This window comes from Eurosta solidaginis, unplaced genomic scaffold (assembly GCF_040869045.1).
Source record: "Eurosta solidaginis isolate ZX-2024a unplaced genomic scaffold, ASM4086904v1 ctg00001022.1, whole genome shotgun sequence".
Taxonomy (NCBI): Eukaryota; Metazoa; Arthropoda; class Insecta; order Diptera; family Tephritidae; genus Eurosta; species Eurosta solidaginis.
In genome coordinates this window covers 74538-92261 of record NW_027136916.1, presented here as the reverse complement: position 1 = coordinate 92261, position 17724 = coordinate 74538, and the positions used below count along the sequence as shown (strand labels likewise).

Sequence of the window (17724 nt, the reverse complement as noted above, 5' to 3'; positions counted from 1 at the left end):
GTATATCCGGGCGCGCGCCTCAAGGTGGAGGCGCGTGATATCCCCTCACGACGAAGGGCTAGAGCCTGGGTTCCAGTGACGCCAACGGACCCAGCTGACATCCTGGAGCTGCTCCAGGAGTACAACCCGCCACAGGTTTGGAAGTCAACTCGGATAAAACCGAGCTTGTCCTCTTCACGAGGAGGTACAAAGTACCAAATCTTACACCGCCAAGAATTGGGGGTACGTTCTTAGCGTTTAGCGACCAAGTAAATTATTTGGGAGTCATTCTGGATAGGAAGCTATTATGGAGTGACCATATAGTGGAGCGATCCAAGAAGGCAGCAGCAGAGTTGTTCACCTGCAAGAGGGCAATTGGCACCTCCTGGGGATTCTCCTCTAAGGTGACCTACTGGATTTACACAGCCATTGTGCGCCTGATTCTTCTTTATGGTGCCTTGGCCTGGTGGCCTGCACTAGCTAAAAGTACCTATCTTAAAATGCTTCAAAAGGTGCAACGGAGCTCGGAGCTCTGCATTACCGGTGCTCTCGGCTCCACATGATATCTTGACCGACTGCCAAATTACAGCTTGCAAAACTTTTGAATAACCTTATTTTCAAAGAGGGCGGCGTCACGCCCATTGTCAAAAATTTTACTAATTTTCTATTCTGCGTCATAACCCACTTACCAAACTTCATCGCTTTATCCATCTTTGGAAATGAATTATCGCAATTTTTTGGTTTTTTGAAATTTTCGATATCGAAAAAGTGGGCTTGGTTATAGTCCGATTTCGTGCATTTTAAAGAGCGATCTGAGATGAGAGCCCAGGAGCTTACATAACGAATTTCATTAAGATACCTCAAAGTATGCTCAAGTTATCGTGTTTACGGACGGACGAATGGACATGGCTAAATGAATTTTTTTCTCGCCCAGATCATTTTGATATATAGAGGTCTATATCTATCCCGATTAGTTTATGCCGTTACGGATTACCGTACAAAATTAATATACTCTGTGAGCGCTGCTACGCTGAGTATAAAAACGGAAATAAAATAAAATAAACTAAAATAAAATAAAATAATATGAAATAAAATAAAACAAAATATAATAAAAGAGAATAAAAGAAAATAAAATAAAAAAGAATAAATTAAAATTAAATAAAATGACACAAAATTAAGTAAAATATAAATTTTTACAAAAAATTTAATAAAATAAAATATAATAATAAAATAAAGCAAAACAAATGAAATTAAAATAAAATATAACTAAAAAAATTATAAAACAAAACAAAGTGAAATTAAAGAAAAGCAATGTTATGTAAAACTAAATGTTAAAAAAACAGAATGATAAAATAAGAGCATACTAAAATAAAGTAAATTTAAAAAGGTTTTTTATATCGCATTTTATTTTCCATTAATTAATTTTATTTGGTTTTGTTATACTCAGTTGAGCAGAGCTCACAGAGTATATTAACTTTGATTGGATAACGGTTGGTTGTACAGGTATAAAGGAATCGAGATAGATATAGACTTCCATATATCAAAATCATCAGGATCGAAAAAAATTCGATTGAGCCATGTCCGTCCGTCCGTCCGTCCGTTCGTCTGACCGTTAACACGATAACTTGAGTAAATTTTGAGGTATCTTGATGAAATTTGGTATGTTGGTTTCTGGGCACTCATCTCAGATCGCTGTTTAAAATGAACGATATCGGACAATAACCACGCCTACTTTTTCGATATCAAAAATTTCGAAAAATCGAAAAAGTGCGATAATTCATTACCAAATACCGATTAAGCGATGAAACTTGGTACGTTAGTTGAACTTATAACGCAGAATAGAAAACTGGTAAAATTTTGGACAATGGGCGTGGCACCGCCCACTTTTAAAAGAAGGTAATTTAGAAGTTTTGCAAGCTGTTATTTGGCAGTCGTTGAAGATATCATGATGAAATTTGGCAGGAACGTTACTCCTATTACTATATGTCTGCTTACTAAAAATTAGCAAAATCACAGAACGACCACGCCCGCTTTTTAAAAAAAATTTTTTTTAAATTCAAATTTTAAAAGAAAAGTTAATATCTTTACAGTATATAAGTAAATTATGCCAACATTCAATTTCAGTAATGATATGGTGCAACAAAATACAAAAATAAAAGAAAATTTCAAAATGGGAGTGGCTCCGCCCTTTTTCATTTAATTTGTCTAGGATACTTTTAATGCCATAAGTCGAACAAAAATTTACCAATCCTTGTGAAATTTGGTAGAGGCTTAGATTCTAAAACGATAACTGTTTTCTGTGAAAAAGGGCGAAATCGGTTGAAGCCGCGCCCAGTTTTTATACACAGTCGACCGTCTGTCCTTCCGGTCGGCCTTTAACACGATAACTTGACCAAAAATGGATATATCTTTACTCAACTGAGTTCGCCTACTTATCTATACTCACTTTGTATTGGTGTAAAAAATGGCCGAAATCCGACTATGACCACGCCCACTTTTTCGATATCGAAAATTACGAAAAATGAAAAAAATGCCATAATTATATACCAAATACGAAAAAAGGGATGAAACATGGTAATTGTATTGGTCTATTGACGCAAAATATAACTTTAGAAAAAAACTTGGTAAAATAGGTGTGACACTTACCATATTAAGTAGAAGAAAATGAAAAAGTTTTGCAGGGCGAAATCAAAAGCCCTTGGAATCTTGGAAGGAATACTGTTCGTGGTATTACATATATAAATAAATTAGCGGTACCCGACAGATGAAGTTCTGGATCACCCTGGTCCACATTTTGGTCGATATCTCGAAAACGCCTTCACATATACAACTAAAGGCCACTCCCTTTTAAAACCCTCATTAATACCTTTAATTTGATACCCATATCGCACAAACACATTCTAGAGTCACCCCTGGTCTACGTTTATGGCGATATCTCGAAAAGGCGTCCACATATAGAACTAATGCCCACTCCTTTTTAAAATACTCATTAACACGTTTCATTTGATACCCATATCGTACAAAAAAATTTTAGAGTTACCCCTGGCCCACCTTTATGGCGATATCTCGAAAATGCATCCACCTATGGAACTAAGGCCCACTCCCTTTTAAAATACTCATTAACACCTTTCATTTGATACCCATATCGTACAAACAAATTCTAGAGTCACCCCTGGTCCACCTTTATGGCGATATCTCGAAAAGGCGTCCACCTATGGAACTAAGGCCCACGCTCTTTTAAAATACTTATTAACACCTTTCATTTGAAACCCATATCGTACAAACAAATTCTAGAGTCACCCCTGGTCCACCTTTATGGCAATATCTCGAAAAGGCGTCCACCTATAACACTAAGGCCCACGCCCTTTTAAAATACTCATGTAACACCTTTCGTTTGATACCCATATTGTACAAACGCATTCTAGAGTCAACCCTGGTCCACTTTTATAACGATATTCCGAAAAGGAGGCCACCTATAGAACTAAGGCCCACTCCCTTTTAAAATACTCATTAACACCTTTCATTTCAAACCCATATCGTACAAACGAATTCTAGAGTCACCCCTGGTCCACCTTTGTGGCGATATCTCGAAAAGGCGTCCACATAAAGAACTAAGGCCCACGCCCTCTTAAAAAATTTTAGAGTTACCCCTGGCCCACCTTTATGGCGATATCTCGAAAATGCATCCACCTATGGAACTAAGGCCCACTCCCTTTTAAAATACTCATTAACACCTTTCATTTGATACCCATATCGTACAAACAAATTCTAGAGTCACCCCTGGTCCACCTTTATGGCGATATCTCGAAAAGGCGTCCACCTATGGAACTAAGGCCCACGCTCTTTTAAAATACTTATTAACACCTTTCATTTGAAACCCATATCGTACAAACGCATTCTAGAGTCACCCCTGGTCCCCTTTATGGCGATATCACGAAACGGCGTCCACCTATGGAAATAAGGATCACTCCCATTTAAAATACTCATTAACACCTTTCATTTGATACCCATATCGTACAAACAAATTCTAGAGTCAACCCTGATCCACCTTTATGCCTATATCCCTAAATGGCGTCCACCTATAGAACTATGGCCCCCTCCCTCTTAAAATACTCTTTAATACCTTTCATTTGATACACATGTCATACAAACACATTCCAGGGTTACCCTCGATTCATTTTCCTACATGGTTATTTTCCTTTATGTTGCCACCATAGCTCTCAACTGAGTATGTAATGTTCGGTTACACCCGAACTTAACCTTCCTTACTTGTTTTTTTTTTGTAATTGGTTTTGAAAATGTAATAACGCTCGCGAGTTCTGTGGGCTGCTTGGAAAAACCTGTTTCCTGCAATGGCCTCATGCTCGGATATTTCTAATAAATTTGTTTCCTATACTTGTTTGCTGCCAGTTTTATTTTTGAAAACTTGCTTTCAACATGATTTTATGTTTTCAACAGTTGGTGTACATACATATATACAAGACAAAATTGACCTTAAAGGTCTGTATACAAATGCGAAGTATTTGAGTTGTTTTAAGTTAAAAATGTGCTTTTATTTAACGCAGTTTTAGTTTTCTCTTTGTTTGGCAAAATAAAACTAAACGCACACTTTTTTTGCTGCCTATTTTTTAAACATTGCTTTTCAAAATTCTTGTAGATTTAACCACAAGCTGTGTACAGGCTTTCACAAATTTCTTACTATCTTTATTCATGAATATAGCTGTCAGGCTTGCTAAATATTTCAATTTATAAAAGATATTTTGTTCAATCACTTAGAAGTTTATTTCAAGCAATTTACACACTATAGTTATGTGAAGCATAAACATTGAATACTTTGTGTTAGGGATGTGATGGAACTGAATTTAGTTTACGAAGAAAGAAAATACTTTCGAAACTAAAGTTGGAGAAGAGTACATGAAATTGTTTTATGTTTAGATTTTATTATTAAAGCTTTTCTAAAAAAGCACTTAAAGAATTGAATATGAAAACTTAATTTCTCACAGAAGTTGTTTGTAATTGACTGGATAACAACGAACGGGAAATCAATAGTCCATATTGAGACTTGCTGACGGATTAAGCAATTGCGATATTCTGCATAATTCATCGATTTATGTTATGGAGAAGTATCATTTTATCAACACTGGTACAGTACTTAGTTGACAATTTGGTAGACATAAGTGAGTGTAAAAGCACACAGACTCTTTATTAAAATTAAATTTTAAATTGTATGAAAACATTTTGTAATAAATCAATTTCTGAATGAAATATCATCCTATCTACCCTAAATCGCTCTCGTTATCAAAATTTGGCTGAAGGGAAAATATATGGATATCAAAACCCTTGAAGATGCCAATAAACATTAGCGAAACGTCGGTTATAATCTATATCTATAGAGAGATCCCACATATGTGTGGCGGGGGTAGTGGGCGTTGGAGAGAGTGAGAGTGAAGTAAAAGTTGGACTGGGAGTGCGCGCTAGAGTGAGAGCTGGAGTGGGAGTGACAGAAGGAGTGGGAATAATAGTGAAACTTGGGGGTGGACTGGGAGTGAAAGTGGAAGTGCAAGGGAGATAAACGGAATATGGTATCGACAAGAATAAAGAGAAAAATGGAGAATAAAGTAGATGGCAATGAAAAGGATGGAGAAGGAGTGAAGCTGGGTTCACTTTTTAAATGCATGCAAAAACAATCTACGGGTAGGACAAAGTCTGCCGAGTACATAGGAAGAAAAAAAATATTTTACCACTAAAACTAGATCGAAATAGCCTACCATATCGATAACAGAGTGGCTTTAGGTCGAAACTGAGACAATCTCTATTATAAATAATACAAAATCATAATAATCTGATGCAAAAACGGTAAACGAGTGTAAATTAATATGAAGCTTAAAGTCGACGTAAGAGCTCCGTTACATCTCTATTACGTATGTGGTATATTTATAGATTGATTGAAATTATTCGAGCAAAGCAATTTTGAATATTTTAGTACATACATGATACTGATACGTTTGTAAGTGTTATCAATTCTAAGATATATGTACATATATTATATGGAAGAGAAAGCAAAATCAAAAAGAAAAATATTGATTCAAGTGAAAATTCAATGTAATTTATTCTAACTTTATTTTTCTTGTGAAGTTTTTTGTCATTAAGAAAATATTTATGGCAATTGAGCTGTAAATATGGCAAAACCTAATTTGATTTTCTAAGAAATAAATATTTATTTTCGTATTTTGGGCTAATATACTATTCAAAACAAATAAAAAAGCTACATGACGAGTAAAAAGTTGCAGTTCGGGTGAAAAGACACGCTATCATCCAATTCCGCCCAGAAGGATCTTGCTACCCTGCAGCAGGTAATGTCTGCCCAACGCTTGCTGAGCTGACACGAGGCCCATATAGGCTGAAGCAGAACACAGGTAGTCAGCGGCATCCCGAAATCTCTTCAGCTATCTTCATGCGGTTCTTATGTATCGATGCGGGCTGCTAGACAGTTGCCCGGGATATCGGTATGGCCTGAGACCCAGATAATCTTAATCGTAAAATAGTTCGATGCAACCGCAAGCATTGTCAGGTACTACTAGACCACCCTCGATCGCACTATAGTTGAAGTGGAGGCCTTAATAGTATGTAATAACTAACTCGGCAGGAATTCGCTCTAGATGCGTCCACGGTGGTGGTCATCCCTGCGGAACCTTAGCAGCAAACGAGTCGATTTGCCCGACATATTCTAGCTCAACTGTTTCTATGCAGAACCTCGGTTCTATAAAAAATTAAAAAGCTTTGAGAAGTAGATAGTTTTGAATCTAAGGGTATCTGTTACCTTTTTATGCCAGTATTAACAACTTCATGTCTACCATCCTGAATATAATATATCATCATTTTGATTTATTGTGCACGCCTAAAAGTATGCAATAAAAATGAGCATCGTTTTTATACGACAGTGAGCTGCTCAAAAAATTAAGGAATACTATATTACAATAATTATTTAAATTTACAGCCCATTTACATATTCCGGCAGCAAAAAATTTGTTTATAAACCCATACAAGAGCCCATTTACCTACTGCGTGACTCTACGCTTAATTATGTGTACCCTTTCGTTTCCATCATTAAAATAACTGGACATGTCACACTTAACTAGGACGATAACTTTTAATTTATGTGCTGAAACAAAAAATTTAATAAATGTCACTTGGCCTCATTGCCGGAACAAACCTTAAAAAAATGCGCCTAAAAGTATGCTTGAAATAGCAATTAGTTAATGCTAAATTTTGTTAAATATGTAACAGTTTTTCGCACGTGGATTGCCTGCTTTATATTGCTGTAATATTTCTTCCAAAAAATTCTAAGCTCATTTAAATGACCAAAAAAAAAACAACTAAAGCAGTTTGAGTTCATTTGCTTTGAACTTTGCTTCTATGAAAAAGCTGCAGATGTACGCTATCGAACATTGTCTAGTGTAAATCTTTGCACGCCTAAAAGTATGCATTAAATACACGTAAAAAATTAGTGACATAATTTAACACCTTTATACAAAGAGTGTGAATGGAGTATGAAATATTCAAGCACGATGAATAATAACTTAAGTTCAGTTATCGTCATTCGCTGCTGACTTTGCAAAAGCTTACATTAAGCAGTTCAGTAAACGCCAAAAAGCATGCGGCAACAATTTTTCTTTCTTATCCGTTATTATTTTCACTTTCATTAAAAAAAATTCATTATTACCATTATTCACTCACCTCTTGATGTCTCTTACGCGCTCTTGACTACATGAGTGAGTGTCTTCATTCGTACGCCCTCACAACAACTCAGATTTTGTTTTCGGTTTTTTATCCCTTTATTTTCATTACCCTTCATTTTCAATTCTAAGGCTTTGTATGTTGGCATCAACCACTAACTAACGCTTTTGCTTCTTAAGTCAGTCAGTCATGCGAGCACTGATTGATGTTACTCGCATGCCATGAATATAAATGTGAGTGAGTAATGGCGTAATGGTTATTTGTGCGCGAGCTGGAGTAGCTTCAATGAAAATGTTTATGAGAGTGTGAGAAATCACTAAGTTAGTCGAGAAGAAAGTGCACAGCATAAGTGATTTTCGGATGTGAGCTCATACTTTGTTAGTTCGGAGACCGTAAAGGTATGCTAATTAATTTGGACGTATACGCGCTGATTAAGCCAGGGAGAGTGCGATATTGATTTTCACTTCATTATATGTTTGTGTATTGTTCCAACAGAGATCGCTCACTTTTTTGTTGTACTGTCTTCACCAAGGTGGCGCCCAACGTTGGGCTCATATCCACGAGAGGAGAAAATTAAGCAGAGATTATTTTGGGTTGATTGCCGATAGTTGATCAAAGAATATATTGCCAACTGAGACGTTGGCATAAAAGCAAAAGGTCCTGAATCCCGGCGCCATGCGGAGGTTAAGCAATATAAATCAGGTGCACCATTTGAAAGGATCACCATTTCCTACTACCAAACCCTGAAATAATCCACAACCACCTGTACATATTTGATTCCGCGTTCGCTAGAAGGAAATAAAGGAGTGACATCTGTGGTGGTCCTCTCCAATTTTAAACCTGAGTTATATGGTTTCACCTGAGTATATCTCGGGGAGTTGGGTTCTTTTGATTTTGTGCACACGTATCAGTTGGCTTCTATTCTGTGACCGACTGTATGCAAACAACCCGATAGAACTTCTGCTGTAACGGTTTAAGGGACTTCGATTAATCTCGAGGCGCACACGCCAGTCGTAAGAAGGGGCCAAAATTTATCGAAAGTAGAGGTATTAATAGAACCTGAGAGTAACGCTTTCACCCATGAGAGTACCGTAGTACCCCATAAACGTTCAGCCTTTGCAGCTAAAACATAACAACAAAATTAACACGAGAAAGACGAAATATAAAGAAATAAATAATGAAGAAGAACAATGAGATGTTGAAGTATAGGAAGTAGAACTGGAAAATAAGAAAATAAACGATGAGACGAAGGATAAAACTGGAGTGAAAGAGAAGTGCATGTACGAGAAATGTCAGAAAAAAATGAAGACCAGAAACAGAAGAGGAAATAGAAAATGGAGAAGAAGCAGAAGGGGTAGATGAAGTAGAAGTAGAAGAAGAAGTGCAAGAAGGAGAAGAAGCAGAGAGATAAGAAGAAGAAGGAGAGGGAGAAGAAGAAATATAAAAAGAAGAAGAAGGGGAAAGAAAAGCAAAAGCAAGGATAAAAAGAAGAATAAGAAGGAGGGAAAGTTTACAATAATAAAAAGAGAAGAGAGAGAAAGAATAAGAGTAAGAAGAACAGAAAGTGAAAGAAAAAGAGTAAGAATAAGAAGAAAAAAAGAAAAATAAAAGAAGGAATGAACTGTTCGAAAACTCTAAAGAAAGCGGTGTAGGAGCACACTCTGTTCACCTTATCTTCACATCCACTGGACTATAGAGCTTCATTCAAGAAAACATTCGGAATTAACAATAGCAAAAGTATCATTTTTTACATTCGCCTCATTCCAACACTCGAGCCACTTGAGCTATGAACTTGAGCACCAAATACCTTGGCAAGCCCTTCGTTATATCAGTCAGATGCATTTGAAAAATCATTGCACTGCATATACGGACCAACCATCTGCGAACTGTGCAGAGTGGGTGTGCTCTAAAAGCAGTGCAAGATAGACTTCATTTTAACAGATGAGCGACCAAAGTGATGTGTCGCTAGCAATGAGGAAAATTGAAAATAAATATAAAAAAGTAATAAAAGAAAAATCAAGTTTACCGCGAGCTCGTCTATGGCATATCTGCCACTCAACGACGGCTTGTTGCATCAACAACCAACTCTATTTGCCGCAACGCAATTGTGGCATGTTGGTACCATCTAACAAGCGGAAGGAAAAAAATATCAAGCCAGGCGCGTCACATGACAGATGTCTAGTTGAATAGTTGGGTGTGAATGTGTTTGTGTATATATAAATACATGAGCTAGTGCTGTGTAACGAAGTGCCGCGTTCTGTTAGAGCGTTGATGGGCTTTGTTGCCAAATTGAAAATTGCTCTCAAATGTATAACATCCCATCAAACACGTCCTCAGTAGCAGAAACTGTTATCAGGGAGAGGTTTCACTAAGTAATAAGCCCAAATTTTATCCTTATTTCGATCTTTGGGCAAAAAAAATCCTCTCCTAGCCCTCTCACCACCAAGAGACCAAATCTGAAAAACTCTCGTGCATTGCAATCTGTTTTGCTATTGATCAAAGTAAGGCCCCTAATCATATGATTTCCTATTTTCTTTAGCTGCATACTTAAAGACTAAAACTAAGCGAAGGACCTTTTTTGACGCATATCCATAAGCATGAACGCAGTTCTTTGGTAGCAGTCTTTTTCGCGCCACAAATCCAAAGGAACGATTCCGAATGCAGCACTAAACTTAAACAGTAGCATCGATCAGCAAGACAGAACGATAGCGCACAGACAAAGTGCAAGTAAGCAATTGCAAACATTTTATTCGCTCGACTAGTGCGAAAACTTCTCAAACGGTTTATATTGACTCGTACTTAAAAAATAATAATTTGATTCTTGCATTAAGTCTGTAATGCAAACATTTTGCGTGAAATGATGTAATTCCTTTATCTTGCGCCATCCCTTTGATCAGTTAGTGACCTTGGTCGCTGAGATGTGGTATATTTAGCTTGATGTTCAAGGCCAAGGTGGTGAGATTACAAGAGCACCGCCAGTAAAATTTGAAGCAGTACTTTGTACAGATTATACCATTTGGGTGGTGGATACCATGTTCAGCGCGTTGCAGCAGACAGAGAAACAGCCCCAATGAAATATATCACTTTGTCTTACATCTCATCAGACCTATATTAAGGTCTTTACGAAGGACCCAGCGTCCCTGGTCCCTGACCCACTGCTGAACGCTGAAACCGCGTTAGCGTTATAATTCAAATTAACTTTTCAAGAAAATTTTCCATTCCTTTACAGGATCAAGGTATCGTCGCATCAAGCAAATTTGCGTTTTAGGTGGCACCACACGTCACTGAGTTGGTGCATTGATGTCAATGCAATGTCAACTTTGACTTCATTTACTGTGTTGGTTGTCATGAAGCATAGAGCATGGAGCACAGCGCCTGCAAGTAGGCTACATTTTTTCTTTTCAGTGATATGATTTATGAAGTTATTTTGTAGGAATGTAAGTAAATATGCATGAACACATGTGTATAAGTTTATGGATGAATATGAAATGTCATATAAGCTTACATATATTTTCCGTTTGATATTTCAGAGTTCTTGGACTAATACTTTGTCAAGAAAGTCAGACGTTTGCAGTCCTCTTTAACAGTTATCGTCTTTGCAGTCTACACACTTTCACTTCTTCTTTGCTTTTTGTTCTAAATTTTCACCACTTTCACTTATATAATAATATATGTATGTACACATAACTTGATATCTGTTAGCGTTGACATACATTTTCCAAAACAGCTTAAGAGTTCATAAATTTTGCAAGCCTACGCTCTTCTTGCTTTAGGCGGAAATTACAAATGATGTCGCTTTGTGTTGTAGTTGTGACATTATTGCTTCCCCTTTGTCGTTCGGTAATACTATGAAAATATATAAATTTATAATTTTCCGTTTTTTTTATGTGTGTTTGTATATAAGCTTTGCTTTGTTAAATCCTTCTTCCCGCCTGACATATTAAGATACATATATTTTTTTTGTTATTAAATTGTTTAATGACTTCGCACATATGTGCTTTACAAGAAACTAAAGAGATAATGTATTTTGAAGTACTTTGCTTAATGAGATCGTATTTTAAAGGCGTGGTATAGCCTTCATTAGGTGTTCATTATATTTACAGTTTTTAAAACTTCCCTTGCATACTTTTAGGCTCCCTACCGATAAGCTGTAACTGTGTTAGTAAGAGTATTATGATCGTAGTGTTTTAGTCGTTTACCAACAAGCAACGAAGCAAGACGAATGCACGCACTTTTAGGTATCTTTAAAAAATAAATATGGCAGCTCTGGTTAAGAGGAATGGTTTTTGGTCAACGCTGATATGGTGTTTTCAACTCTTTCTAGCTCTTCTCACAGAAGGGTCGTTCAAGGCTAAAAACAACTGTATAAAGAAATATGAGCATCTCTCGCTAGTTAAATACAGACGATAATATTGATATAATAGTGAACAGCGGAAGTAATGCTGATAAAATCAATACCATAAAAATCCAATGTTACCAAGCTCTTGGGTGCGCCTATAAATATTCCACATAATTAAATTGTGAATAAAGGAATAGCAACAAAAAGGCAATACTTAGAGGCCAATTGCAAAGCGAGCAGCGGGGTATTCATGTGGCTGAGTGGTTAAAGGCATCTGCCTTGAGACTAGTTAGTATAAAGTATGAATGTTGGAGATTTCAAGTTCAATATTCAGCTCCCGAAAAGCTAGCTGATGAAGAAGTAAAATTCAGGAATATGTCCTAGTAACCATCGCCGTTTGTAAACTTTGCAATTTGTCTCTAATATAAACAACAGGAATAGAATGTAATTTTGCTCACACATTGTGTTCCTTAGATACTGGAATATGTTTTCACATTGTGTTCCTTAGATACTGGAATAGCATACCCTCTTCTGGAACAGGATCTTCAGAAAAATTCGAAAATAACAACGCGAGTCTACCCACTACTGTAGAAAGCCTGTGGCAAATGCGTGCTAGAAGCATTCAAAAAATCTGACCCACTACGTTATCTGCTCGGCTCCTTCTTAAGCTTAGATATTGGAATAGAAACTAAAGTATGACTTTCAATTTGCCACCGCTCGTTCTATGCCAAGAAGGGTACGCGTATGCGTTAGAGCTTTAGGATAGCTGGACTTAAAGTTTGTTTCTTATCAGAGCCACTTCGTCAATATAAGAGAAAGTCAATTTTTAGTTGAGGACTAAATGACAAGCAAGGACCTCTTTTAAACTTTTGCTGTAGAGAAAGCTGCAATAAAGTCCACTCACTTTGTACTTTTACTTTGCTAAAGAGATCAGTATGAGTGCAGCAATCTGACAAGTTGAAGTTGGGCGAAAGCACCATAGGTACGGCTTCTCATGGATATATCAAATACTACCAGAGAATAACCGCAGAAGATCCTCTTCAATTAAACTCTTGGAGTAATTTTGAACACACACAGGGAGGAAACCGAATTTTTTTTTATGGTTGAGAAAACTAGAATTGATTGAAAAGAGAAGCAAAGAGAGAGAGCAAGAAATAAGGCAAGCGTTTAGAGTACAGCTAGCAAAATTTGCAACTTTTAATCCGCCTAACCAACCGATAACCACATTATGCATATTTCTTGCAGTCTGCTGTACTATCTACTATTCATCTTTGCTACCTGCTACCACAAGTACCCTAGACCTTGGAACTCAGCACAGCTTTGAACTCCATGGCATAATTGCAGTCATTTAAAATTCCATCAAGCGGACAAGTGGGGCTCGTAAATTGAAAGCAAGTCAAGGCTGTTGCTAGAAATTGAAGTGGAGATAAGCAGTTAGAATTTTAAGTAGATAAAAGCAGAGACCGCTAGATATAGAAGGGAGGGAAGGGCATGAAGTTTAGAAGAAATTCAGCTAAAATATCTTTTTTAAAACCCTTGAATTTAAATAAGTGAGTGCTTGTTAAATTAAAAAAAAAAATAATAATAATATCCCAAGCAAGCAAGCTCGCATTTTGCTGCATGATATTTGTTTAGCATACTTTTAGGCGCTAATATATAAATCAATAACTTGATGCCTGAATTAATGTGACTAAAATTTCTATAAAACTAAATGAAGGGAGCTTGCATTTTATATACAACAAAGTGCACTTACTTGTTCCAATATACACCTAACCCCACGTATGTGCTACTCTGCCAATGTTGCCTAAAAGTATGCAAGCTCTTAAATGTACGTATATGACTTGGCAAATATTTATTTATTGTATGTTTGGGTCGTGTGTAATAAAATAGGAAATTAAACAATGTTAAGTGGACTGTTTTACGGCTCTACCCCCCTGTGTATTTATTTACTTACTGGATTAGATGAATGCGTTTTATACTGATGTTTTTTTACTTTTGCATACGCATTAGGGGATAAGTAGAAGGGTGGCGCTAATGCTGATTTGTGAATTTTGGAAATTACTTAAATTTAATAGATATTGTAGAACTTCTGCAGCGGTAGAAGAAACAAAGAGGAGATTAGTTGTTGATGCAATGCTGGGTTTTCCAAATGATGTGGTACGATAACAGAGATAAGAAATCTGGAGATGCTACCCGACAAATTTTATTTTTTAATTATATTAGTGTATGATGAAGGCAAGACGAAGAAAGTCTTCTTTAGAGGCAATAAGGGCGACCTGATATTGCAGCCGATATTGTTCAAGTTAGTTTGTATGTTTTTTTAAGTATTGTGTCTTCATAAATTGTGATGCACATAAAAATATTTTAAGCTCACCATTTAATAAGGCAGATGGAAACCACTCTATTCGTTTTTTAATATGTTTTAATGAAGTGCCTAGAAGAAGTATGCCTCGTTTTTATAATGTAAAAAAGTTAAAATAAATTAAGAGCAGTATGCGATGGGCGGAGCAGGTGAGGACGAACTGTGTCGGATATTATCCCTGCAGGCAGGTTATCGACAATAGGCAATACTCATAGCAATGGGAAGTCGGCGCAGCAACAGTCGAATTGTGATGTGAAAGCGACGGAGGGTATGACGACGACCACAGCTGGGCGGTAGTGTGACCAACAGCAATCGTAAAGCGTCATAGCGCGTACCAGTGGCATAGCCAGGGCAATGAGTGTCACTGATAATAGAAAAGTAGAGATAAGCCTAAGTTCCCTTCAGGCAGTGGCGGCTAATTAATGGGCGGTTTAGGAGGCGTTGCCTTGTTTATAGTGCCTTACCGTCAAAGATACCATTATAAGTGGCGGCTTTTCTCTGAGTGGATGCGCTATCGTTACTTGTAACGAAACGAGGAATCGACTTAGTGCTGACTCACTCGCTGAGCAGCACCGCCTCCATGAGTGCATGGTGGCAGAGTTGAAGACGGTAGCCTCTTTAGCTACGGTATCGGTCTACGGCCGGAGAAAGCGCTGAAGAGGTAGCTGTACAACGGCAAGGCCTACTCACTGAGGTTGGATACGAGCGAGATAGTCTAAGAGGCACGAACCGTTGTAATCGCAAGCTGTGTGTTGCTTACCGTGTTTCGTTGCTTTTTGTGGTATACTTTTAGGCGCAGGTTAAGTTACATTGAGGCTGTGCTAATGTAACGCTACGACACAGAGTACCTTTCAACGATTCTAAACAGAGTTAGCTGTTGGAATCATTATCTTAGTTTTAGAAGTCTTCTTTCAAGGAGGATAAACTTCGAAGTGTAGTTTTCTTCCTTAATACCAGCATTAAAACTTTACAGTTAAATTTTTCTGATAAAACTTGTGGTTTTAGAGCTGTCTATAGAATACCCAAGGCCTGAAATCGGACCTATTGGAGCCATTATTAAATAGTCACCTTCATAGAAATATAAACATTTGAGAATGTGAACGTGATTTTAAATGTATTTCTATAAACGGGTATATCATATTTTACACATTTCTTTTAACTCATTTTTGAGCACGCTTTAGTAATTTTTACACATTGCTCGCTATTCAAACTTTGCGCCATGACACGTTTTTATGCGTTTATTATGCTTGTGTTTATTATTTGTTTTTAAAAAGCAAAAATGGAAAATCCTATAAGCCACAAGGATGCGTGGATTTTACATACATACAAACATAATATAAAAGGATACATTAAATATAAAATATGAGCTCAAACAAACAGAACAAAAAGCTCTTTTCATTTGAAAAAAAAAAAATTTTCTTCTTTATTTTTTTGTTGAAATGCGCCTAAAAGTATATGTAAGGAAAAGTGTTGTACTAGCGTACATGATGATAAAAGGAAAATATATGATTATTTACATACTTTACATACTTAAATTCAAATTAGATATTATTATTATGTTCTTAAATCATGTCAGGATTTTGTGTCTATATATTGCACAGAATGAGGCTGTTCGTTCAGCATACACAAACTTTTGATCTCTCAAGCTGAGAGATTTGATTTGTGTTTTCATACATTAGAAAAAAATTTAAATTTTCACAGCATACTTTTAGGCGCGCGCCTTTGCGTTTGATAAATGAAGCAATACTTTTATGTAGGTAGCCTGGGAAATGATGAATTTCAAGCCTGAATAAAAATAAATGCTTAAACTTGAAAAGTAATAGACTTTGAGCTAGGGCACTTTAATCTAAGAATCTGGGTGATCTCAAGATCGCTATTTTGTACGCGTTTTAAAATTTGAGAAAGGAGGATTGGCCCACTGAAAGAAATTGTGCTAGTAAAATCAACAAATCGATTCTGTTGTTCTTGGCTTAACGGAGATTCGGTGAAATTTATCGAATTACGGTTAATTCGACCGAGTTCTTTGTCAAACGAACACATTTGTTTAGTCATTTCAACGAAGAAAACTTGTCGCATTTAAGTTAACAAAATTCTGTAAAATTGACAGATTTCTGGTCAATCTAACTGATTTTTCTGTTAACACAACTGATCTCACTGGTCATTTCAACAGCGATCAACAGTCAATACATAAGCAAATTTGAAAGAGAATTTTACGCTCGCTGCACTCTCTACTTTGTACTTTTGTACTTATGAAGATGGTGCCACTTGTTTAAAAAAAATACCAAAATAGGAAAACCACCAAATCGAAAAAACACACAAAATGGGAAAACAACAAAAAACTAGTTTTTGAGTTATCAATACAAAACGAAAAACCCTTTTTTGAATTTACTGTGCAAAAAATTATGAGATACCGGGACACCGATTTATTGGTTCCAATTTTGAAACTTCTCTTCCAAGCGAAATGCAAAATTGCGGCCTCTTGTTGCAAAATTTTTGTTTGGACGGACAGAATTTTTCCAAAGTTAGTAACATTTTGTTCAAGTTTTTACGAATTTTCACTCACGCGAACGAATTTAATAAGATAATAAAAAACATCCTTTTTTAATGTTGATGTTTCCGACAACATAAAAGTTTGAGTTCTTTTGGAATCGTTTCAACTTAAGGTGTTACGAAAATTACACTTGCCGAATTACATGTAAAATTACTCCAGTGGTGAATTACCTTCCTGCAGTTTGATTCTTTACTTTTCAATAACTTACAAGTTCTCTATTTAAAATGTTATGTCAAACATTTATACAAGTTTTGTTCGAAGCAATCAAGTGTGGCAACTACATGCGAGAGAAGAAATTGAGAATGAGCTGAGCTGCAACCGAAAGAATTGAGAATCAGTTTTGTGACTACTATTTTCATTTCTATTTGCAAAGCGAAGTTCAAAACTATAAATTAAATAATGTATATTGGAACGATTTTCCGTCATCCCTTGTCAAATTTGGTTTTGAGACAAACCGGTTTCGGCGTTGTGCCATCATCAGTGTCGATTTTCGTTCTGATCTGTTGTTGTCGTTTGTCCTGTATTTATAGTTCGTAGGTATATGAGCAGGTATTGTCAAATTGATGCTTGTGTGTATTTAGTTATGTGTATGTGCTGTGTGTTCATTCAGAACCGAGGGTGGTTTACTAATCGATTTGTGTGGCTGACTGGGGTAGGTAGAAATCTGTGATTTTAGTCGTTTGACCTTCTTTGTCGGTTTTTTGTTTTGGTGTGTTAATTGTTTTGTGCTTATTTTTTGTTGTGTGTTTGTCTGTT

The 17724-nt window shown here is 36.5% G+C and overlaps 1 protein-coding gene and 1 pseudogene across 1 annotated transcript in view; both read right to left on the bottom strand.

Annotated features, from left to right (window-relative positions):
- Nucleotides 1–17724, bottom strand: part of LOC137235796 (uncharacterized) — a 601114-nt pseudogene that overhangs the window by 567917 nt on the left and 15473 nt on the right.
- LOC137235793 (serine/threonine-protein kinase Nek8-like) overlaps nucleotides 11445–17724 on the bottom strand; it is a 30535-nt gene continuing 24255 nt past the window's right edge. Inside the window, exon 4 of the mRNA XM_067758628.1 lies at nucleotides 11445–11562. Coding sequence (XP_067614729.1) covers nucleotides 11445–11562 — 118 coding nt within the window. The remainder of the gene's footprint in view (nucleotides 11563–17724) is intronic.